This window comes from Salminus brasiliensis, chromosome 4, assembly GCF_030463535.1.
Source record: "Salminus brasiliensis chromosome 4, fSalBra1.hap2, whole genome shotgun sequence".
NCBI lineage: Eukaryota > Metazoa > Chordata > Actinopteri > Characiformes > Bryconidae > Salminus > Salminus brasiliensis.
Window position 1 is genome coordinate 35,787,845 of NC_132881.1, and position 26,815 is coordinate 35,814,659.

The 26,815-nt window shown below is 39.3% G+C and overlaps 2 protein-coding genes across 3 annotated transcripts in view; one reads left to right on the top strand and one right to left on the bottom strand.

Moving 5' to 3' along the window:
* The window catches only part of rhoua (ras homolog family member Ua), a 220,889-nt gene that overhangs the window by 161,335 nt on the left and 32,739 nt on the right, over positions 1–26,815 (top strand). The window lies entirely within an intron of this gene.
* Positions 884–26,516, bottom strand: frmd6 (FERM domain containing 6). 2 transcript variants are annotated; one of them, XM_072678226.1, is made up of 15 exons: positions 26,288–26,516; positions 11,955–12,031; positions 11,331–11,612; positions 10,465–10,555; positions 10,304–10,383; positions 10,090–10,166; positions 8,888–9,074; positions 7,709–7,864; positions 7,553–7,618; positions 7,264–7,332; positions 6,830–7,004; positions 5,584–5,892; positions 4,830–4,961; positions 4,598–4,689; positions 884–4,199 (listed from the first exon to the last, which is right to left on the bottom strand). In XM_072678226.1, the coding sequence occupies exons 3-15, from the start codon at positions 11,427–11,429 to the stop codon at positions 3,909–3,911; spliced, it is 1,824 nt and encodes a 607-aa protein (XP_072534327.1). In that variant the 5' UTR covers positions 11,430–11,612; positions 11,955–12,031; positions 26,288–26,516; the 3' UTR covers positions 884–3,908. The 2 variants fall into 2 exon arrangements, with proteins under 2 accessions (XP_072534327.1, XP_072534328.1); XM_072678227.1 differs by lacking the exon at positions 11,955–12,031.

The following is a 26,815-nucleotide window of genomic DNA, read 5'->3' on the forward strand; positions in this document are numbered from 1 at the left end:
GGTAAAGTTCATCTCTAATTCCTGCAAATGTCTTTTATTTTTATTACAGCTCACATCTTTGTTACAGTTAATCTCTGTACATTAAACTGGACCATTAAAATAATTGAAATCTGGCAGTTGTTCCTGATATTGTTTCAATATTTCATTATAAATGGACCAAAAGAAATGCCCTGTGATGACCTGGAATAAAATCTTTTCACTTAGATTTATTTCTCTTTCTCCTGTGTTTTTTCATGCACTCTAAGAAGTAAATCTATATGTACATTGTATATTTCATTAGGTAATTAGTATTTTGCAGTATAAATATACCACTTTTAAAAGCTAAAATCATTTATGTTTTTCCTCACAGAAATTACTCCAGATAATCATCACCAGGTCATGCTTGAATGTGGGTGAATTGCAGCATTGCTCCTTATCATTATTATGTTCAGTGTATGATTTTAATGCTCTTTATCTATGTGGATTGTTTTGGGAAGAAGGAAATAGATGTGGAATTTAACTTTAACTCTCACCTGTGGAAAAACCCTGCATGATTAATGCTTACATCAAACTGTGTATCATGTTTTCAGGAAAATTATGACATATATAACTGTTACATGCTTTTTATGAGGGTTGTAATCTAAAAGCTGTTCATGAAGTTACTGATAATACTGCATGAAGTGTCATAATAATATCTGCTGTCTGGATTGCAGAATAACTTCTTATACGTTTTCACTGGTAAACCTATGCAGACATTAAGGATTAGAAAGCCTACAATTCTGCACTGTGGGCGTGGGTTAGATATGCAAATTTAGAGGTGCTGAAATATTAAAGCAAGTAAACAAATTATTGTAAAAATACAAGAAACTTCTGAATTAGAAAGAAAAAAGAACAAGAAACAGACTTAGATATGACTGTTTTTTTTTTTTCAAAATGAAGGTACCTTTTATTGCGTACATTTGAGGACATTAGTACCAGCAAGGCACGCACCAGACTTCATTACAGGAACATAAGCATTGATAACAAGGGCTTACAAAAGAAAAAAAGAAAAAATAATTTGCTTTATTATTTTTTTTTTACAAGGGAAATTCCTTTCACAGAAAGGGCTGTAACGAACTGCAGACAGACAGACAGACAAATAAAAAAGGGAGAAGAGAAGCACGGACATTGACGTTATCTGCAGGCAGAACTCTGCATCAGTCCAGTTATGTTTTGCTTGAGGGAAACAAGCAAAAGTGTTCCAGATCTGTGTGAGTGCAGAGGAGGAGAACACATCACACATCTGAACACAATGCTATACATTTGATTTATCGATCATTTACTTTGCAGTTGCAGCTGCAGTTTTAATAACTGATTGAAATGTAAAAAACATATATTTTAGAAATGTTTGCTGCGTTTACAAGTGTTAAGTCATAGAGAGAAAGAGTGAGAAATGTACGATCACTCTGTAGTAATATAAAGTAAGGATTACAGGGCATCACATGAGGAAATAACTCCACCACCACGTTGGACGCGCTGTTATTCAAAAGAATGTACAAGAACCTGAACTGGCTGCCCACATGCATGAGAGCATTGAAAAGTGCTGCTGATGACCCCACATTACCAAATAATAATAAACCAACAAAAAGAAACCATGGAGGAGAGCTCTATGTAGTGTTTTCTAAAGCACGCAGAAGGGAGTGTGAGTGTTTCTCAGCGATTACACACTCTGATATTATTGATAGGAGGATGCATGAATGTATTGCTCACAGGTTCAGCTGCAAAATCTTCATTAGTTATTAAAACATTATTGATTATTAAGAATAAGCACGCAGACTCACACTCACTCTCTCACACACAGAAAGGTTAAAATGAGGGAAATGTGATTTCTAATACTGACTTCCATTCAGGAATAATACTGACATATGGCACACTGAGACTTAACAAAAACACATGGCTCGCACTCTTACAGCAACAATTCATGCATTACAGTTTTTATAAGTTCTCAATAACACATTTTAAGTTACAAGTTCCAGTTTATAAAATAACTGACAGATTTAACAATTACAGAAAAGAAGCTTATGGTCTTATTAATGAAAACACAGATTACCAGGAGGCTTTGGTTCTGAATGTGGCCACAATGTCTGAAGAAACCCCAAATGGGCTTCTCTTTCAGTTCTTGATAATGATTGATTCCTCCACAATGTATAATATGGGTCTATTCAAAACAGAACTCTGGCTGGATCTCCAGCACTAGCAATTTTTCGGTCTCTGTGCTTTGCCACTCCATGTGTACTCTGCTCCATTGTCTGGGAGTAAGCAAGCACATTCTGAGCACAGAAGTACAAGGATTTATGTACCTATGCTGTGTGTGGCTGCGGTTGTTTCTGCAGCATTTCACAGCTAGTCCATCATACTGCTTATGCTTATGTATGTCTTGCCATGAAGCAGCCTCATATAGTTTAGCTGTTGGCACTTAAAAATAGAAGTGAATTCATATGATTCAAATGTGTTGTGGGTTTGAATTTGAATCAAATATTACATCAAAACAGTCTCGCAAAAGACGTACACTCAAAGACTGTGTTAATGCAACATTATATATTCACATTGTCAATGTCACACAGAAACCTTGTAACTCCAAAACTTCTTAACTTTTAATGGAAATCAATGTAAATAAGTCATTTTGGAGCATTTCTATTGGCCCATTCATCATTAAATTTGGATTCAATGTAGAGAACAACTGTCAGATTCACGTTATGTGAAATAGTCAAAAATGACAAAATGGAGATACAAAGTTTTTTTGTGACAGCGATAATATATTCATATTTCCAAATTGGCAACTTTACAGAAGGACCTTCCTAAGCTTTAATAGCAGTTGATGTAACAAGTCATTTTGGAGCATTTCTATTGTGGTCCATTCGTCCTAAACTTTGACCCAACATAAAGAACACCGTCAGATTCACATTATCTCTAGCAGTCAAAAATGGAGATACAAGGTATTTTGCATGAGAGTGGTGATATGCAACTGACTGCTGCACTTGAATCATGTGAATTCACAGCAATATTCTTACAGCAGGGGAAATTTTACATTTTCAAATTTCAATGAAGAGTTTATTTTTATCTTAGTTTTTTCAACTTTTACCTCCAATGTGATCCTCACTCAAAACTGTCTCTGCCACACTCACACACACAGTAATCTCTGCTTGTTTCCTTGGCGTTACGTAAGTGAACATGGTGCAAGGGTGAGGAGATCAGAGAACAGTTTATGGGTCTACGAATTTGCATAGAGTAACAAAGGCACATGTGGTTTAGTTAGAGGCCAACCCAACGTCACAATACACGTACACACACACACACACACACACACACTTGCTGTCCTCAAACATTTATGATATGGCTGTATACTCCGTTTCTTATTGAACACTGAGTGCTTCATGTCTTTGGTTCATAGCTCATATGGTTTGATCGAGTCTGAAAATGCTCATATACACTTTCTCTGAAACACAGTGGCGCGCACACACACACACGGCACTATTATGGCCTCTTATATTGTTCTTCTAATCTCATAGTGGCAGCCTTCTCAAATCAACCTGCTCTTATAGTACAAGAAGGAATATCAGTGTATTTGTGTGTGTGTGAGCGCTCTAGATGAAGGTCCAGTAATACTGGTTATTTTAATATACATGAAATGGAATATCCTATTCGGATTAGCATGCAAAGACAGACAGGCCAGCATACACACACACACAAACACACACACACACTGCTAGATAAGAGTTTACTCTTGGTTAAAGCAGCTGACTGGTAAGACAGACTGGCGCAATTTCCCTTTCACTTCCTTTGAGTTCAAAGGCTGAAATCAGCAGCTCCATCACATTTTGCTTTTCCACTCTCTCAGACACACACACACTTCCATCATTGTTTTGTTTCACTTCTATAATTTTCTCCCCTCACACAACAAACTCAGGCACCTCCTCCGTGGTCAGGTCCAGGGAGAAGTACTTGTTGGTTCGTTTGATGGGGTAAGGGTGCTGGTTGTCACGGATACCAGCACACTGTTCTGCGAGTCCCTGGTAGCCGCAGCCATCACTTAGGTCCTCAGCACACCCAAACGTGTAACTGTGGGCAGTGTCTTGACAGAGCTCTGCCCACTCCTGGCAATTTCTCTGGTATAGACGAACATCATCCAATGATTGGCTGTGACGATCCGTTGAGTTCTGAGACTTCCTGTCTGACACAGTCTGGAAAACATACAGGTAATCAGAATTCAGCAGAAACACACTTTACTAATGTGTTTGTAAGAACCACATATATTAGGAAAACCTTCTTTAATTTATGTCATATTTTTGGTAGAGACTGTGCTCCCTCTACAGGCAAAGAGGGGAGAAAAGCTTACCCAGGCCACCAGGGGGTGCTGGTGCCAGCACATACAAACTTTGCCAGTGTGGTATAAGAGAACTTTGAGCAAATAAGTTAACAAAGAGACTGACTGCTTTCACTCCTATACCCTGTATGTTTCACTCACATAACTGCATTACTGTCATCATTAACATTAGTTTAATACACCCTATAATAGAACCCTGAAAGTGAATGGAGAGAGATTCAATGCTCTGAGTCTGTGTATGTGTGCCAGTGTTACCTGAGGAAGGGATTCAATGCTTTGGCCTCTCATCTTCACCACAGTCTCAGAAGAACTAGATGTTGAGGAGCTCACTTCCTTCACAACTAAACCTGTGTGTACACCCATCATTATCATCAGTATCTTCCATTATCATTACTGCACAAGTATGACATCTTTAATGATCTCTAAATTGTGAAATAAGCAATGTGTGTGTGTGTGTGTGTGTGTGTGTGTATGTTTGTGCTAATACCAGAGTATCCGTTGCTTTGGGCAGACGTTAGCATGTCCTCAGTGATGTGAATGCATAGGTCCTGACTGAGATCCAATGCTAACTCATGCAGCTCCTCATAATCTTTAGGGTCATCAACCAACATCTCAATCTCTGTAAAACCGTACAACATCACAATCACTACACAATATTACAATATTACAAGAATACAATGGCTTAACATTTTGAGAATCACTGCCATAAAAAATCAAGAAATGTTTTTTATGTAAGTGTAAAGAACCTTTCCAAAGTTTAAAGGATCCTAAAGCTGTGGTTTCCAGTTCTTGTTCTGAGGATCAACCACCCTGCAGAGTTTAGCTTAAACCCTCATCTAACACACCTAATCCAGATAATGAATTAACATCTGAATAACATGGCCAGATGTGCTGGATCAGAACTCTCCAAGATGGTAGATCTCCTGGACCAGGATTGGGAACCCTTGTTCTATACCAATAAAAGATTTATCCTAGAACCTTATGTCAACATCCATGTTTATTTAAGAAGCTTTATTGTATAGTGTTGTAGGTGTAAAGTCTTTTGAGTGCCATGATATGAACAGTTACATACAGTATCATAAAGTATCTCTGACAAAATACAACCGCCACCAGGGGGCATCGACTCTCAACTATCTCAGCCGTACACAGTTCTATTCTAGGAACCAGATTTAATTTCTTTTCAAAATAAGTCAAACTCATTTCCCAATAAACATCTGAGACCATGGATTTGTGACTCATACCCTCATCATCCAGGCACCGCTCCTTGCCACTGCTCTCAATGCCAGACGTGTGTGTGCTGGCATGGCTTGTGTTGGAGGAGGAGTGTGTGCGTAGTGGCCGATGAGGTGTGTGTGCTGGAGTGCGGAAACTGTCTGTGTCGATGCCTGAGGTGTGTGAGCTGCCGTGGCTGGTTGTGGAGTGTCGTGAGAAGCGTTTCTGCCGTGAGACACTCCCCATGCTGCTGCCACTCGCGCGAGAACGTTGCTCCAGCTGTTCCATGTCCAGCTCCAGAGCATCACTGATATACGACTCTCGATACTGCTTCTTCTCTACAAACACACACATATACACTATTGTTGAAACTGAATCACTTGTCATAAAATGGAACGTTCTTATTAAATTCAGTCATAACTTTTACAGTGTAGATGGACATTTTACACACTACAGATGTTTTTAGATACTTTTTTGAGAGCATCTATATGTTATACACTTTATAGACAAAAATATTGGGACACCCACTCGTTCATTGTTTCTTCTGAAGGGTATTAAAATGAAGATTTTCCTGCTTTTCTTGGAGTAATTGCCTGTAATGCCCAGGGAAGGCTTTCTACTAAATTTTGGAGTATTGCTGTGAGGATTTGATTGCATTTAGTGACAAGGGAGTGAGTGGGGTCACAGCTCCACTGATCCACAGCTCAGTGCTGGGGGGGTTTATACCTCTCTAGCCCGATGGTGCCAATAGGTTTACATGCCCCATAAATTTCCTTTTCTATTGGCAATACTTTTCTACAGGGACTAGAAGAGCTGCGTGTGTACGATTGCACATCTGTGTCAACAATGGGTGCAACTTAAAATAGCTGAACACATCCATTAGAAGGGGTGTTCTCAAACATTTAGACATATGGTGTATATAGTCACTGTCATGCAAAAACCTTGTATCTTCATGTTTGACATAATGTGAATCTGGCAGCTGTTATTTGTATTTCATGATGAAGGAACCAATAGAAATGCTCCAAAATGACTTGTAAAATTCTACTGAAAATCTTGATATTAATTTAACTTTTATTCTTGCTGCCATACTGTTACACATCATTACACCTTACTGTTCCTCCCATGCAAAGGTCTGCATACAAATAAGCACAGTTTAAACCCTACAACAACAACACACTCCTTAGTCCCATATATACACACAGTATGTAAACAGTAATTAAACAGTACATGTCCACACATTCATTATGTTGAACACACACATTCACACAGTATTACCTTCGTTCTCCTCTAGGCGCCGGACCTGCTTAAGTACAGGCTGAAGATTCATGTATAGGCGGTGGCTGTTGCTAAGCAACTGTAGGAGGTGGCGGGAACGAACAGGACAGCCGGTGTAGTAGATGAGCTTTCTGGCAGAGGGCAGGCCATCAGGTAAGATCTCAAACCTCTTCCCCTGAGAGACAGAAAGACAGAGAGAGTGAGTGAGAAAGCACAAATAGAGGTTTTAAGATTCAGGGAACAAGGTAAAGTACGTTAGAAGTTAATTCTGAATGTTACAACCCAAGGTATGAAGTTGACCACGTAGTACTGTATGCAAGCTTACTGTGATTAGCCAGTTAGTTCGTTATAATCACCTGCATTAATTCAGACATTTTGTTTTCATTTTATTTTCACTCTAAAATACTATGTGGAATGTTGTATGTAGGACTGACCACAAATACGAGCTTGCCCACATTCGTCCAGGGGAAGTCATACAGGAGTTGCCGCACCATGCCCACATTCTAAACAACCACAACAACAATAAAACAATCAGCTCAATATACTCATTTTTTAGTATTAAAAAAGTAGATTTAAAAATGGATAAAAGCTGTAACTAGACATGCTTCACTTTAATGCAACAGAGCAGGTAGTGCTGAAGGTGTAAATTGTAACTGTCTAACATACTGAAAAGGTCAATATTGGCATAGTGATTACAACACGCAACCACACACAGACACACACCTGAAAGATCTGGATCCCACGCAGTGTGAGTCCCAGAGTGAGAGAGGCCTCCAATTCTTTTTTATCCTGAATGGGAAATATTCAACAGGTTATTCTCAAACCTTCTCTGTTTCTTACCTACTCATAAAGACGCGAAGAAGCACACACTTCTCTGACCTTGTAGAGGCGGTAGTAGTGGACTGTGACATCGTCTAGGAGAGCCGCTTCTTTGATGTACTTCAGCTGAGCCTCAGAAGCTGTCAGAGCAAACTGTTCCTTATGCATGTTGGGAATGTGACGCAGAATATACTCTCGCCCTCTCTTAGTGATGACCTGGAAAGAAAGAAAGAGAGAGAGAGTGAGAGTGAGAGGTCAAATTTAAAAGACTGTCCCAGTTAACAATCCCTCCATAGCCACAGTATATGAGTGGAATAGAGGGTAACAAAGTGGGCCAGTGCTGGAGTGATCAACAGCTTTATAACTGTTCTCTCAAACACAAACATGTTCAGTTTGTCCAGTAAAGAATGCCAAGGTCAGTTTAATGTAGAATTGTGACGATGAATGACATAGATATTTTGTTATGTTGTGATGTTAAGTAACCAAAATCCAACGTCTCCCGAACGCCTCATGCTAACGTCATATGGGCGTAAAGTAAGAGCATGTAGTTCAAAGACGGAGACAAGAAGGAGTGAGAATGAGCTGAAAAGTAGACTAATTTAGATATGTGGTTGAGGACAGACTGGAGGACAGCCTGGAAAGTATGTCAAAAGATAAATGCTAGAGCATAACAACACAGCATAGAACACATACGTCACAGTGCTGTATTAGGTGAGGATGCAGTGTGGATACACATATTAGGGTACACATGTTTTCATGAAAGATGAGCTACATTATGGCTAGAGTAGTACTTCTAAGTTTTTTCCCTCAGACAGTAACCCATATATTTTTTATATATATATATGATCCAACACTATTATGCATTCTGTTTCCGTGTACAGTGTTATATACATCTCCTACCCCAGGGTTCACAAATTACCTCAAATATGGAAACCAGCGCAGTGTGGTGATTTCCCTGCCCAAACACACCTATTAACAGGTCATTCACGGGTGAGTTGAGCCAGGTGTGTTTAAACAGAGAAATAACCAAACTGTGCTTTTCAGAACCACTAGCTTTTATCATAGAGATATATTTGACTGTCAGTGTGTAAGATTCCACACTTCACATTCAGAGACAGGGATGATGCATATACTGCACATAGACACAGTGCAAACATCAGTAAAGTGCAGGAAGGCACCACCAGATTTATAAAAGGTATTGCAGGGCATGTGCGGTATCTTGCAGAGTATAGCACTCACCCAGGAAGGGAAGTAAGCCTCAGGCTGGAAGTAGGAGCCAAAGTGCTTGTTCCGTTTGAAATTTCCCAGGTCAGCCTGCAGAGCAAACGCAGCCAGCAGGAAATAGGCCTCCTCTCGCTGGACACACTGAGACTGCAACACCTGCTTCCGCAAGTGCCAGTAATAATAATACCTCGCCGTACGATCACTGAGCAAGAAAGCGAGGGAGAGAGAATTTGTTACTCTATTGATTACAGGAGTAAGTACCCTGGAGAGGTGAATAGCATGTACAGGACATAGCATAATACATAGCAACATACATGTTTCTTAAAAGGGACCCTAGAATGATAATGACAAATTATCAACCTCAAACACTGTTGTGTCCTCTTTTAAAAGCAAAAACCGAGGTGTAAAACAGACCCAAACTTTAGATACACACAGACTGCTTGCTGGCTATAAGCTACTTCCAGAGAATACAGAAGCAAGGCTAAACCAACTGGAACAAGGACTCATGCTGTTATCTGGTGTGCATGAAACAAAGACTGATGCTGTTATCCAGCACAGTGGAGAGTTTGGAGCAGCAAAATGCCAACACTAGATGACGGAAGCAAAGACTGATGCTGCTATCTGGTATGCTGGAGCCTTTGGAGAACATAAAAGCTAACACCAGGTTGACCAGCTACAATCTCTTTAGCTAGCTAACCACACACCATGCCAACTGGACACAGAGAGGACAGCAATATTCTAGTAAAACTTGTGAGTAATACAAAACATATATTCTTGTATTTGTTCTTGTTACAATTCAACGCTAAGCTAGGTTAGGCTAAGCTCTGCTGTAACTGTGGGCTGTCTCTGCGCTGGAAACTAGCCTATACATTTTTGTATTTCTTCATAAGCCCTCTGTAAAATGGAAAACAACATGTTTTATTCTGAGGCAAAACAACAGGGGATCTAATTGGCTTGTTAACTGCCATTTTAGGCGTTTTACCTCAGGAACCTAAGTCACATACTGATTATTTAAACATCACAGACCAATAAAACATACTGAATAAATGCATTCATTGGCACATTTAAGAAACAAATGAATCAAATTTGCATAAGTGCCATTATTTCATGCCCAAACCTGAAGCTACAAAGTCAGAAAATAGAAAACGTTCTACTACTATAGACAACATTGTTTTTCTCAGTATCTGTTTGTGTATATGTGTTATATGTTCTCTTACCTGATAAGCCTGCCATTCTCCACATAATACTGAGCTCTGAAGTGTACAATCATTGGAGGTCCAAACTGATCAATTCCCTTCAACAGATCGGAAAAATCCACATAAGCTGCCACATAGGGTTCATTTGCTTCAACATATCAACTGTCACTGTATTTCATATCCAATTAATATGGCATATAAACCTTCATTTCTTGTGTGTGTGTGTGTGTATTACCCTGCTTGCCTCTCGTTTCCACTCCTTCGGACAGTATTTTGACAGCTTCTGTCCCAGCTCCATATAGATGTGCTCATTGTCTGAGACAAGAAGAGAATTTATTGAAATAAAAATATACACACATACAGAAATACATCAATGTGCACACATATCAATCTTACTCTGTACAACAGTGAGGCCGAACAGGTGACAGTCCTTCAGCCGGAGCAGATCACACACCTGCACCAACAACTCCTGACACAAAGTCTTCACCTGAGGGAGCGAAGAAACAGCAAAGAATAAACATTGTAGAACATCTCACCGTATTATTAATGCCTGCTAATAACAGGGTTGCCTCATATGTAAAACAACACTGGATGAACCAGGGACGTCCGAACACTGATAATGCATTTGACAAACTAATGCTTATTATGTGTGTATATGGAGCCTCTGAATGATAGCTGTGAATAAGCTACACTGGTGGTTTGAACACAGATGTAATTTACTAATCCTTGCTATAAATCCTTAAACACTATACCTGCTGCTATGACAGAGGCAAACGTAGTCCAGTCAAACTGATACCAGGCATGTAGAAATCAGCTGTTCTAACTGGGAATCTGTTTTCAAAGTTTTGCTCAATGATAAATAGACAGTTGTCAGACTGATTAATGGGCAGTAGTAAGGGTTCGGTACACAGTGGGTATTATAACCAGTGGTCCAGTAGTTTTAACCAGTGTCAATCAGTGTGTAAATCTAGTGTAATAACAAGTGTAGAAAGTCTGACGGAGACCCTGAATAGATTCCATAAGAAACAATACAACTGCATTCAGTAAGACATCTAAATGATTTAGAAGGTGTTGCTTGAGTGTAAAACCTTTTCAGGTCTGTTATGTCGTTTAATAATACTGATTCTCGCTGGCCCGTGCTTTGCCCTCCAGCAGACCCTGCTGAAAAATGTTCTATGGGAATTCCCGGATGTGCCGGCAGAAACACATCAGGAAATTGTGAGTGTATGAGTGTGCTTTGAAATCATGGCTGGTGAACTCACAGTGACGATGACGTTAAGTGTTTCATCGTTAGGGAGAAACACACACACACAACGGCGGTCCTGCATGGTCTTGTTGTTGTGGAACGTCAATTTGTTCATGTTTGACCAACTTCCTCCTGGAAAGTCTGCCCCTCTTCGGAGCTCCGGCCCAAGAGCCTCCCACTCTCGCTGTCTCTCACTCCAGTACCGCTACTAGTAAAACTGTATGTGTAGGTGTTAACTAGTACCAGTACTCACACACACACACACACACTCACGCCAGTTTCACAACTGGTTGGTTGCCTGTTGAGAGAGATAGGAGGAGAGAGAGAAAGAGAGAGTGTGAGAGAGAGTTAAACCAATGGAGAGATTTCTCACAAATGCATTCTAACGGACTAGTGCACATTTACACATTTACACACACACACACACACACACACACAAACTTGTTCCTGCTGCTCTGATCTCATCATCAAAGAATGTTTCGCTTGCTGGTGACAATCTGAACATCTGCCTGCACAGACACAAACCACACTGACTTATTCCCCTTATCGCACGCACACACACACACACACACACACACACACACACACACACACACACACACACAGCCTGTTGGAAAGGAAAATATGCCAATATCTTTACCCCCTTTTTCTCTGGTTATTCTTTCTTCCTTTCTACCATCATGTTTCCCTCAGAAAGGTGGTATGATATGACTTGCCCTAAAACACATGGAAAACAGAATTAACTGGAGTGATGAATCCGTTTCCATACAATACTTTTCCATGTCCTCTAAGCAGGCCTAGTGTATGCACTCAGCTGGTAATACTGGATGTGTGTGGCAGGCTATGTGTGTTCTTTTACATACGTGAAGGTTGTTACACTTCAGACTGTCCACTATACACATGTCTGTACATAAACACACACATACACACACGCTCTCTCTCTCACACACACACAAACTACATTTAAACTACATTTACAAAACCTATAAGATATAAACAGCATAGCAAAACTAAAACAGGGGTTAACCCCTTAACACTTCAAGACTTATGACACACTAAGGTGTATTACTCAGTAACTACAGGGACTTCTATACAAACTGGTGGGGCTATTCTCTGGTAAGAGAATCTTGTAGTAACACTTTTTGGCGGTCCGTAGGCTGTTGTCTAACTTCTTTTTCATTTTGAGAGAGATAGCGAGAGAGAGAATATGACAGCAAGAGAAAGAGAGAGAGTTAAACCGACATGAATGGTAATGCTAAGCATGTTAGCCTGCTTACATTAATAATACATATACCAGCTGTTCACAAAGTGAAGATCATTGTGCGCCTTCAGTAATAAATTTTGCATAACTGATCCTGCCGTCAGGCCTGAATCACACCCATCATCGGTATCACCACTGTAATAACGCCAGTGAGTGTGAGAGAGAAAGAGAGAGAGAGAGAGAGAGAGAAAGAGAGAGAGAGAGAGAGAGAGAGAGAGAGAGAGAAAGACAGAGGAGAGCTGTTCTAAATATGAACGAGCCTGAGTCACTTCCTACCATTCAGCCATGCTGACAACGTGGCAGTACATACACACGCACACACACACATACGTCTCTACTTCATTTCGGTTTTGTTTTAAACAAGACATATTTAAAAAGGTTTGTGTTGAACCATGAATGCTGTAGTCTGACACAACTTCTATGTGACTAAGCTGTCATGCCATCCTAAAATGGAATAACACACATAATTTGCCAGCTCAGGAGGCAAGGCGAGAGAGAAAGAGAGAGAAAGGAAGATGATGACAAAGAATGATAGATACTAAACACTCTGGAAAATAGGAGAGCTTAATATGGCAAGTGAGGAGTGGGAAAAACATGAGTGTGCATGTGTGATAGATTTAGTGAGAGAAAGCGCAGAAGAGAGAAGAACTGCTGTAGTCAGGAGAATTCCACTAACATCTGCTTCTCATTCCAACAATGGACGCCTTTGATTCTGGACACACCACACACATGCACACACACACACACACACACACACACACACACACACACACACACACACACACACACTATATCTTCAAGAGAATGTGCTCGCTTGGATTGACATACAAAATCAAAACATCAGCAACTGTCAGTGATCCAGGAGGCACTGCATCAAACTGCGTACGCAGACGTCAAACGCTCTGCAGCAAATCTCACCCACGTTTTTACTGAACCCAGCGCCTGTGTACAAGTCTAACAGCCAAATTTGATCACTGCATAAGCATAAGCAAGATCATGACTGTGGTCAAAAGCCAAGAAGGGCACTTTTAACAGATTCTAATGACTAGGGGCGTACGATAATATCCATATATCAAAGTATTGTGATATTATGTACTGAAATACTGTATTGATTCTCAAATAAACAGTATGGATTTTTTTTATTAATAGTTTACTTGTAAGGGTTGGTGGCGCACAGTGGTTCATATCGCAGATAGCAGTGTTGTGTTTCTGATTGCATAAATCAACTTTTCTACTAGTTTGATTTTATGCGTATCATGGTGTGCTTTTATATTACAGCAGTTTTCTTAAAATCCAATACAAAAATTTGCAATATATGATTTTGCTTACAGTATCGCAATATATTAAATCGTAACCCCTTACCAGACCAATACACAGCCCTCCTAATGACTAAGATGCACTTACAGATTCCCATAAACGAAGGTTTTGATTTCAACGTCTTTACAGCAAACTCTTAAAAAGGCAAACTAATTCATCATGTGTAAATAATTATTGCACTATTTCCATTTGAATTTGTCATAATAAGTAGTAATTAATGTAGGGATTTTTCTTGAAAGGGTTGCCAGATCTGTGAAAGGAAGGCCATCAGCTTTGTATTTGGTAATTATATTCACTTTAAGGTCTCAAAGTCGTCTGCAGACAACGGGCAACGCATGAGAAAACAGCAACAGTCAATCACATCATTATTTAAAATAATACATTTTTGGTTGAGTTCTACAATTTTTTACACAGCATTGAGAATGAGCACATTTTACACATTTTTCACACTTTACTCCTCACTTTATCACACCTTCTGGGTAATGAAGTAATTCTGTCCAAACAGCATTGCAGTATCCATGTATAGGTTTTACAGTCAGCTAACTACTCATACTGCTTTCTTTCCACCTGGCCACTGGCCTCATTAACCCCTCTCTTTCCTGGTTATGCCACTTTAGTCACTTCCCTAGACCTCTGAGAGGTATTCTCTGTTCTCTGTTTCCATTATTACTAAAGCAGCTTATTATTTTATGAGCTGTGGCTTCTGCTGCGGAAAATGCACAGCCATGCATTGATGCTCAGCATGAGGCTAAGAGCTCACTCTCATCTAAAGTTCCTAAACGAGCAGGAAGCCTTTATAGAAAATACACAGCAAGAGATTTTACAATATCAGACTTTCCATACACACTCAACTTCAGCTCACCCCACCAGCTGCACTGAACATGTTGTTTTTGAGAGAGAAAGTGAACGTAATAACTACTTTCCCTTTTGACTCATAATGTAAAAATGATCACACTCTTTCTCAAAGAGTAACTTTAATTTTTTTGACATGGTCATTATTTTGACTCTCAAATTCAGGCTTCTTCCGTTTCTGTCATGAAGGACGCGGGTCCAACAAAGTCTGGTGAGTTTCCTGCTTCAATTCATCTGTTAATTAACAGGGTTAGTGGGTGTGTTTGAGCAGGGAAATCATCAAATTGGCATTTTCCTGCTTCAACCCATCTGTTAATTAACAGGTTTAGTGGGTGTGTTTGAGCAGGAAAATCATCAAACTGTGTTGGATGCTGGTCGTTAAGTCAAAATCTTGAAAAAAAAAAATGTTGGCCCACATAATGTATGCACAATATCATAGATTGAGGCAGAAAGCAAAAGAAAGCAACACTCTTTATGCTAGAGAGCAAAAATGACAAGGGGTGGTTACACCAACCGCAGAGAAGATGGATGGAAAATGTTTAATACTCCGAGGGCATCACATCTCTTTGCCAAAAATCCTAGAAGATGAAAAATTGAACATTAAAACATAAAATAATGAAACAAACAGATCCAACTCCAAAACTATTTTATTGCTGAATCAACAAGACTTAATAAATAGTGTGATACAGCAGCATACAGATACATTCCCGGGCTCGGCAAGCTGCCACTGTTGGGCCCTTGAGCAAGGGCCTTTACCCTCTCTGCTCTTCGGGCGCTGGAGTTGGCTGCCCACCGCTCTGGGTGTGTGTGTACTCACTGCCCCTAGTTCACTAGTGTGTGTGTGTTCACTACCACGGATGGGTTAAATGCAGAGGACACATTGTACAGTGTACAAATACAGTGTACATTGTACACACACTGTACAGTGACAAATATGTGCACCTTTACAACCTATATATATATATATATATATATATATATACATATATACATATATGTGTGTGTGTGGTTTTCTCTTGTACATTGAATAGACCAATATAAATGCTTTAAATTACTTTTTTCCTCCCCTTGTAAAGTTGCCATTTTAGAGATGTTTTTCATTGGACAGCAACGATATACATATTTTTAAGAAAAGTGCCATTGCTTTAGTATAAGTGGCATTGTTTAAAGAAGCGCTTGTAGCACCTTTATTTTGAGGAGTCACACTTTGAATCTAAAACATTGCTTCATCTCCCGGGCAGAAAGCTTCCAAACAAAAATAGTAAATGAACCCAACAGGTTTTTATATTGTGATGGTCATATGTAAATTACACACTTGTGTTGATTTCAGTGGAAGTTCTGCGTAAATAATGCATTAAACCTGCAAGCCCCATTGGTGCAAAGTGTTTCTAGACTGTTGGTAATTATCACCTCTTTTAGTACACCAACCCCTTAACTGCTCTCTCTAGATGATTTAGGACTCTTTTGTTTTCATCTTATCCTTGCTAATCACTTTGCTACTGGGGGCCAGTGGTTTTCATTGTACTCGTAGGCTGTGAACCCAGCTCTGCCAATATTCATAAATGTTCTAGCATCATTTACTGTAACACATAGTGTGTGCTCTATTATGCCTGGAAGGAGCTCTAGAATATTAAACTGTATTTAGCTTGGCATTAGGGCAGTACAATATATCAGTTCAGAATCTGCATCACAATGTGAGCATGAGCAATAGTCACATTACAGGACGTCACATTGGGCAGATTATACCTGCCCAATGTAATTTATTTTACTTCAATCTTCGAAACACAAAGGGGAATTCCTAATATCACGACATACTGTATCACTGACTTTTGGAGAAATCTGGTAAAAATGTCAGTATTTTAATATCAATACATATCGCACTTGGAATATAATGAAAAAAAGACTGAATTGAAAAGACTGTGAACCTCAAACCTTTCATTAAAAAGACAATCCAGCAAAAACAAGCCAATGAATTGTTACAAAGTTCTAAGTTTATTATTATTATTATCAATTTGCAGATAGTATATACTTCCAGGCTAAACACAACAGCTACTTCAGGAGAACACTACAGACAAACCCAGCTGACCGTCACCACTGACAGCCACCACACACTGTGCCCAGCGAACACAGAGAGGGCAGCAACACAATCCACAATCCTGGAATAATTAAATCTGAATAATAATTACATAAATATTATTTTTCGCTACATGGCTACTGTGATCCATTGTGGTAAACCAGCCAGTAAAAGCCGAGCTTATCTTTTTCCCACGGCCCTCCATTAAAAGGAAAATCAGAGTTTTATTGTGAGCAAACTGACATAATTGTAAACAGGCTTGTAAAACCGCTCCTTTTTCCAACAACCAAAATATTTCACTCCTAATTTAGGTCCCACGATTAACTTTTATACATCAAGAACAGGTTAAAATATTGAACTAATGCATTCTTCAGCACATTGAAGAGTAGCACTGGCTCAGGAAGTAACACTGTGCTAATGTAGGTGTGTGTGAGATTCGGCAGAAATATAAAACCACAACACATAAAGGCATTTTCACAGTATATGATAGATACCACAATATTTTTTATCATGAATGAAAAGAAATCGGCTTCTTTTAATGGAGTAACTCAAGCTCTCTTTCCAGCAGGCATAGCAGTGTTGGCTCATCTATTTCACACAGCCTTACCTCAGCGGATACAAAAGTACACTGCTTTTTTAAGCTAATTCAAATAGTATAAATGATAAATCCTTCTTGGAATGCTCTGATTTCACATGTTCTAAACACATGTGAATGTTTGTCTTCACAAATGATTTAAGAAGTTCGAACTGGCTGCTAATCCACTACTTTCTTACTGAAATTTCCTGGAAAATTTGTCAAGACTATTTGACTGGTCCCTTTTAAAGAGCTGAACTCTGGCTGTGCTTCTACCAACAGAGACATGGCAGCATTTCACCAGTGCATGTTTACAATAACAACATTACAGAGGTTTGCCATTGTGTGTTAAATTTAGCAACTGGGTCTATACCTTCACTTCCTGTCATTTTCTACATGCACGTAATTACTGTGAGAGCCCAAAACTGTCCCATATCTGCCCCTATCAGTGAGCCCGGTCTGTCACATTAGTGGACAAACCCTCATGATTGCAATCTCTCTTCCTTGCAAGCTTTCTTGTTACTACACACTGGTACACATAGGCAGAGTTAAGGTCTGAGGGCCACAAAGGAATCTCAAGTGGAAACCCTTAACCGGCTCTTCTCAGCTACTAGTGAAATGCAAATTCAGAGAAGCATTCAGCTTTAATAATCACCTCTGAATGGGTAGTTAAGCATTGTTTAGGAAATGTTAAGTCACAGGCCACTAATTGTGTAGACTGGTTCCACAAGAATTCAGTAATACAAGGAAAGCCCATCAAGAACAGGCAAGTTTAAAATGCTCATGTCGGATTTAAAAAAATTAAATTGACCAAGACATTTCTAGACTCTTGGTTTAGAATGGTCTGTTGTTTCATTGCACAATGTGTTTGCAGGGTATTTTTGTGGTCAGTTGAACATGGTTTTGTCTCATAGAACCATTTTAGGATTTTAATTAAAGCTAGGCTACACAAACTACAAAACCACAAAGTTACATTGAGGAAAACCAATGTTCGGGGGCAGGCAGGGGGGCATCTCTTTCTCTGCTCTTTCTGCACTTCTACTAACAAAGCGACAAAGTACGCACACGTGACTTATATGAAGACATCTGGAAACCATGTGTAGCAGAAAGGAAGAAAAAGAGAGAGAGAGAGAGAGAGAGAGAGAGAAAGAAAGAAAGAAAGAGCAAAAAGGAAGGGTAAGGCAGACAGGGAGGGAGAAGGAAAATGGAAATAACATGCGCGTTACATTAACACGTCCCAACCTGTTTTAATAAAGCAAGGAGGCCAACTGTTACACGCTGTGATTCCCCTCCCAAACAGCCGAGATGTTCTTTTTTCAACACACAAACATACACAGATGCTTTTATCCATTCATAGTACATCCACTGGTATTAAACAGTTACACCCTAAACAACTTGTGATTAAACAAGAAACTAGAGCAGCTCTGAGCTACACACGTTTTCAAGAACGTGTGATTTTGTGCAATTCTGCAACATCAGAGTGAAAGTTTACTGATTATTTATCTTAAATTATGATTTAAAATATATAATTAAAATTCAACATGACCCCACATGGAAACATCCATATGCGTTAATGTTATTTGGTCATTTTTTTGCCCTTGCCCATCCACTAGTATCACTGTTAAGCACACAAAAACACACACATGCACAAATAAGAATAGATAAAACAGTTCTGGGAGATTGTGTTCATGATTTTTTTGGAGATGCAAAAATGACAGAATTTACTGGATCAACGGTAATTGAAATTGATCATTTCAGCGTAGTTAAGTTTTAAGTGTTTAATTTCATTTTTAAAATAATTGGTCAAATAAGCAGTTTAAAAGAATTTGATTTTTCTGGCAATTATTTAATGGTTCAGACCTTTACAGAGTTAGTAGGTATTCTGTATGATACAAGTAACCAGTTAAAATTCTGCCATGCTCTGTGGCATGTATAAATATGCTGAGCAGGTCCAGCTGACCTTTTAGGTCAAGATGACATGGGAAAAAGTTCTATGTGACTACAAATGTTTTTTTATTACTAGGGCACAAATGGCAGCACCTTCAGTCACAAAGACTACTCAAGTGATCTGTGTTTCAATAGGATCTATGACTGCAGTGAACTCTTCTTTAGATCCATTGGAAATATGCCAGTAAACTGTATGACCTTCATTTGGGCATTAGCGTGACATATGTAAGGAAAAACAGATGAGCAGCTGTTCTTCAGGTGACTGGCAATGTCAGTGGAGTGATCAGACCGTGTCAGCAAGAACAGACAACTGCTACACAGCCAGGGATACTAAAGTAAGGCTGCAGTGCAGAAACCCCTAATTACAAAGATGAATACACTTATGAGAGTTCAATGGTGTGAAAATCACAGGCACTGCTCGACAGAGATGGAGACAAAAGTAATATCCTTTACCATATGGATGACCATAAGTCATCCATCATCATATTCTCCACAAGTGAGGGAGTGCATGTGTGGCGTAAATCAACAGAATGGTACAGGTCTGCATGCTTGACCCCCACAATAAAGGGGGTTTGGTGGTTCTGTTATGCTGTGGGAGACCAGGTGTCCAGAATGGTTTGATGATTTCCTTTGTCAAACAAATCTAATTCAACTCAGTTCAGTTAAATTATCTGTTTAGTAGGTGTGTGTGATCAGGTAAAGTGCTTGACACCAGCATTTCAGGACCAGAACTGAAGAACTCTGCCTTAGAGGGAAGGATGACAGCAAAGCAATGCTACTATATATTTACCAGATCTCAAATCATTTGAACATATTCAGGACCATTGAAGAACAGCCCTCTCCATCACCATCATCAAATCACCACCCGAGGACATATCTTTGGGAAGAACAGGCATAACACAGAACTGTGAAGTTCTACTCTTGGTGGCCAAACATCTTATAAATATGTCATTTATCATGCAGGAAATAGGAAAGACCATCAAATGGGATACATAATTAAGAGTTATAGGTTTGGATTATAACTAATGTTACCTTAGCAGCAACAATCACATATGTAATTTCATATTCAATAGCATATATATTCATATTCAATACCTTCACTGGCAAATTCAAGACTTTACTTTACTTTCAATGTTGTTTCTGCATCAGTGCAGAAGGCAAACAGGAACAGCCAGGTCTTCCTTTTTCTTGGTAAAAGATTTTAAGACTTCCTGTTTGGCTTTTTGGTTCAGGCATGCCAACACAATTAGCAATAAGAAATGTGAAAACACTGCCAACATCACAACTCTTAAACCCACCCCTGGGTTACACTATGGGTAAATATGTACACATACTGTTATGTGTAACTGTAGCTATTTATTATTAACAGGTGTCTATCTATCAGTGACAACTAGTTCTCACAATTAATCTCACTAAGAGACTACCCAGGTACACCAGAATGTTACCTGTGTGCATTTGTCAATTTCAGCAGTTAATTCAACAGCGGTCAGTTTACTGCTAAGAGTGCTAAAGGTATCCTGGCAGTCTGAACAGTTCCAGACTGAAACGCAGAAGTGCACTGCCAAGTGTCTGGCACCAGACTAAAATATTTCTACAAGGAGAAAAAAAGAGTTGCCAGTATATTACTTTGCCAGTATGTCACTTTGCCCTGATCAGAGGTCTGAACTGAACTGTATGATGATGCAGTTCATAACAGTTCATAATGCACCATCCACTAAAGCCTCTAACCAAGATAAGCCAATTCGAGCACTGGGTGGATAAGGCGCTATAGTTCAGTGTTATATACCATGCATATATTATGTTGTATATATTATACATGTTATAATGTTACATATTATAACACAGCTATCTTTTCTTTAAGTTAGACAAAATCCTGAGAAAGAAAGAACAAAAACAGGAGAAAGACCTGTTTTTTCTTGTGAAACTTTAAATTATTTTAATATCAAGGTGGGCAATTTGATTGTGACAAATTTTGCTTTCGTGGTACACAATATGACTTTCTGAGTGTACAGTCGTAGGGCTGGGCGATATGGTAAAAATACCAGATCATGATATTTAAGACATTTTTCACAATACACAGTATTCATCACAATACATGTAATCACAGACTAAGTACATCAATAGCTATTCAGAGTATCTGAATACAGTGATTTGTACTCACCATCTGCTGCCCTTCATCTAATTAAACCAGTCTAATTACACTGTTTGTAATGAAACCTGCAGTTGATCAGTATGTGTAAAGCACTGAAGAACCACTTTTTACAGTGTAACACAGACAGACAGCATGGTTCATTACAGAAAACATCATTAGCATCATTAAAACTGATGCAGGACAGAACATTTGAAAGAAAACTCACTGTACTAAGTTTTTGAATGTGTTTTGTTAAAATTTGGCAACTAATATATTTTGTCCATGTATCTAACTATTATAATATATACCATGCAAGGAAAAAAATATTTTTGCTATATCGCCTACCTCACTTTAGCCTATTATTCACTACTACAAAACATACACATCAGTTTCCATAGTAATTACTATCAAAAGTGATTGTAGGTATTGAATAATAAGTCCTGAGATTAATAACTGAATAACAACAGTGTAATTAAAGGGGTTAAATAGTTTCATTTGGCAATGATGCACTTAACAGACAAGGGGAAATGGGCCTGGCACCGTTCCACTGATAAGACTATTAAGAGTATCCTGTGCAACATCAGTCACTGCAGTAAAGAATGACTTTATCAGCTCTGTGACCACCATGAGCCTTCATCAGATGTTGCAAGTTATAAATCTACCAATGAGAAGAGTTTTTATGAGCTTGAAACTCAAACAGATGAAGATCTAGGAACTTACATAATAAACACTGCTTTCATAGCCTCTATACTTTGTTACACTGCTTGTTCCACCCAACAAGATATAAAAAATCTTCTCATATTTTTTTAAATCCAACATCCTGCGTGTGTACTTTCCCAAAATGCCATACAGAGTCGCAAGCACAGAGCGAAGCACTCAGAGAGAGAGCACACACAAAGCAGTTTGCCACGCTTCATTCGCGCTAAACACAGCCCATGTCGGAGTAAAGCCACGCATCACCCCATTCAAGCCACCTGATTGGTCCGATCTCCATGTGTTTTCTTTTAAACACTGCTTTAAGCTGCCGTGTCAGGTGAGAAATAATGATCAAACACACAGTCGCACACACACACAGACAAACCCACACACATACCTACACACATGCACACACATGCAGGCTCTTCACACAAAAGAAGAACAGCTCAGCAAAGAAAAACATCCTGAGGCTGAAAAAAAGAAAGGAAAAGAAGGGGGGTGTTGGGGGAAGCAGGAGGAGGGTCTGGGAATGACCTGTTTCCTGAGTAGTCCCTTACACAGGTGGATATTACAGTGTACACACACACATACCCACACGTACACACAAGAGGGCTATCTACCATTACTGATCCATTCACAAAGCAGAACTGATCTGCTATTCCAGCTTCACTTGAGGCAAAATACGAGACCAAACCCACAGGAGGAACCTCAGATGCACACAGACACATAGTTATAAACTCAGCCCTACTGACAGAAAGACAATGTTTTGCTTTTCCTGACAGACACCATATTGCTTTTATGACCAGTATGACTAAACCAAGAGACACACTGCCCCTTCACTGTTTCCTATAAACACAGCACTGAGAACTGATGAAAGTATCACATACAATTAAACGTTGTGATTAAATTAACGTATTCTTAAATGCTTACATTTTTCACTTTGTTATAACTAGGAATGCACCGATCCGATATTAGGATCGGATATCGGTCCCGATATCCACAAAATTAGCTGGATCGGGTATCGGATAATTAGGCAGATTCATGGAACAGATTCTTTCACTTTAATTTGTTGGTAAGAGACTGCACTAAATGTGCAAATAAATAAATGACAAATGGCTTATATCTATGTGTTCATTTGTTATATTATATAAAATAATGATTAAGGCAATCCTAATGCCTTAAGTTTTCGGGTATCCACTGATATGCAAAGTTTATATATCGTTTCGAAACTGAAAAAGCCGGATCGGGGCATGTCCTAGTTATAACAAATAACTTATATAGTATCATAGCATTCACTGGCTAATATGCAGCATAGTTCCCGAATAGTAGGTTTTCAGATGACTGAATACTTATTGCTGAATAACAGACATATGGTTGAAGGAGGTAGTCCTGCTGAAAAGTGGGCTAGTGGGCTTACTCAAGGCATTGGCAAAACAAACTTTATCAGTCAAGGGTTACTCGTATCATCAAGAGCGAATTCAGAATATTTACACCACAGTTTGATTCTGAGGTGGAAAGTTTAATCCAGGATTCAGAGTTCAACAAAGGACAAAGCCACGTCTCCAGTGGAAAAAACAACAAAAATGCACACCATCCCAAATCCAGGATGTTGACATGATGAGGATCTGAATGTTTACATCTAATAAATTAGGAGATCTGCTATAAACAAACTGCATTTCAGAGTCCTTGTACAAAAAGATTTTAGTTAACAGGCAACCAAATCTTAAAAAAAGATCCAGTTTGGCTCATTTTCTGACTAACTCTCATACCTGGAGCCCGCAGACCGCAATACAAACAGTAAGGTTCTACAGTTAGAACCAAAGATAGAAACTAAGACATACAGCCACAGGCTTCTAAACAGCCGTGTTGGATGAGACTTCAGCAGCTTGTTGAAAGTGGTGGTGAGCTGCAGTGTTCTACTGTTACAGAGTTACAGAGAGGAAATAGTGAACATTCCTCAGTCCTGGAGCCATTTGGTCACAGAAACCAAGTCTGGAACAGGGGAACAGACAGAGACGGAGATAGGGACAGAGGGACAGAGGAGGGTTAGAGAGAGAGAGAGAGAGAGAGAGAGAGAGAGAGATTTTAAACAAGTAAACCAGAGCATCCAGAGAGAGGGATACACCTTTTATATGAGGAAACCAGACCATCCAGACTGAGAATTTAAGAAATGTCCTTTGCACCCAGTCATTATACTCTCCTACAGCCTAGTTTAACAATACACATTCAATTATTACTCAGTTCTTTAGATTTACAACTCCAAATCTTATGGGTTCAAATATCTGATCTCATATATTTACATTTACAGTTTAAAAGTAACATTACCCAGAAAACGCAATACTTTAAGTTAACACTACCAACATGTATATATTAACATCTAAATATATTAACATTACCATCTATAGGTTAACATTACCAACATGTATATATTAACATCTAAATATATTAACATTACCATCTATAGGTTAACATTACCAACATCTATATATTAACATCTAAATATATTAACATTACCATCTATAGGTTAACATTACCAACATGTATATATTAACATCTAAATATATTAACATTACCATCTATAGGTTAACATTACCAACATCTATATATTAACATCTAAATATATTAACATTACCATCTATAGGTTAACATTACCAACATGTATATATTAACATCTAAATATATTAACATTACCATCTATAGGTTAACATTACCAACATGTATATATTAACATCTAAATATATTAACATTACCATCTATAGGTTAACATTACCAACATGTATATATTAACATCTAAATATATTAACATTACCATCTATAGGTTAACATTACCAATACCTATAGATTAACATGACCCAATCCAATAGGTTAACATTACCGACAGCTATAGATTAACATTCCCAAATCCAATAGGTTAACATTACCAAATCCTATAGATCAACATTACTAACATCTATAGGTTAGCATTACCAATATCTAAGCATTACCAATAGATCAAAATGACCAAAATCTATAGGCTATATGTCCTTTAGTTTACATTACCAAATCCTGTAGTTTAGCTCTGGCAAACCCTTTAGATTAACATTACCAGACTCTTTAGGTTAACATGACCAACATCTATAGACATTAACATTACAGGACTCTTTAGGTTAACATTACCATATGCTAAAGATGAACATTATCAAGATGTATACAATATCATGATCTAGTCGATTAGTTTATTACTGGAACCTAAACACCATATCAGTTCCATCCATTAAAATGACTTCTTTCTATGGTCATATTGGAGACATATATTATCCAGTCAACACTGGATAAAACCCCCTATATGGATTAGTTTAACATCACTCAGTCCTACAGGTCAACACTGCTTATTAGTATAGTTGAATGTTAGTCGGTTACAGTTCCTCTACAGTACTATTGCTTTTTTACCGGCTGCTACAATCTCCTGTTCTCGAGCTCTGGGTCCGGATCACTAACCCAGGCGAACACTGGGCGCTCACAGACGGGGCTCAGGCGGTCACTTTGATGCTGTACTTGCATGGAAAAGTGCGAATTTCTACACTGAGCGAAAAATAACCGGCACGAGAGCGAGAGGGACAGACCCTCAGTCTCCAGAGTTGTGTCCTCTAAAAGTGGAGCAAAGTGCGCGGCTGTGCGGACCCGAGTCTCCTCAGCGCGGACTGCTGCGTCTCACCTTTCCAAAAGCAGGCAGACTGGTTTCATCAGGAATTCCGCATAAACCATCCAACTTTCGAGTGAGAAGAGGCGAAACCAGCGGGTCAGACCAACGAGAGACCAGGGTTTACCTCCTTTCCCCCCTTGGTGTCACTTCTGGAAAAGTCGAGCTAACGGGCTCGGTCTATATACGCGCGAGACGTTGTTAGTCCGACAGGAGACGATTGGAGATGTGCCCAAAAAGCTCGCGCTGTAAACTGCTATCTGCGTTTATGCGCCAGGGTCTCCACATTGCCACGTTGGATGTTCAGACATGTGGGAATCTGAACAGTTTGAAGCAGCCCACCCTCACCCCCCTACTTCAAATGCTGCAACCGTGCAGTGCTAAGGAAAAAACAGGAAAGGCTCAGGGATGTGTAGCAACGTAAAAGAAAAAAATAACTCACCCTTCTGACTACAGAGCAGCGGTTTTCGTCCAGGAGTAATGTAATCCAAATCGAGCCCAGTAATCCCCGTTTGAACCTTCCGTCCAGCATCTGCTGTGTGGAAAACTGCAGCAGCTCCGGAGGGCTAACAACTCACGCTAACATGTGGAAGTGGTGGGTGGAATGACCCAACTGTGCAGAAAGGGGCGGCACAAGTGTCGAAGTAAATACCAGGATGGGACCTCAAACCGTGTTAAGGCTGGAGGCCTTTGAAGAATCTGACAGTGTTGTTTGTGCTGAGGATATTAAAAGTGAGTGTGTACTATCGCCTCCCCCAAAAACAACAGAGTTTGGTAGCGTCCACGGCTGCTTGTCATGCCATTCTTCCCAACTGTAGCAGTGCAGGAGGGGGGAGCCATGGCGCCAGCAGTGGGACCTCATTGCAGAAAACCAGGACTGAGAGGGCGTGACTCAGTTGGGATAGGCTTATTGCCCCATTTGCTGAATAGTAATGGACTGATGTAAAGTGGAGGGTGTTTTGCTGTAACC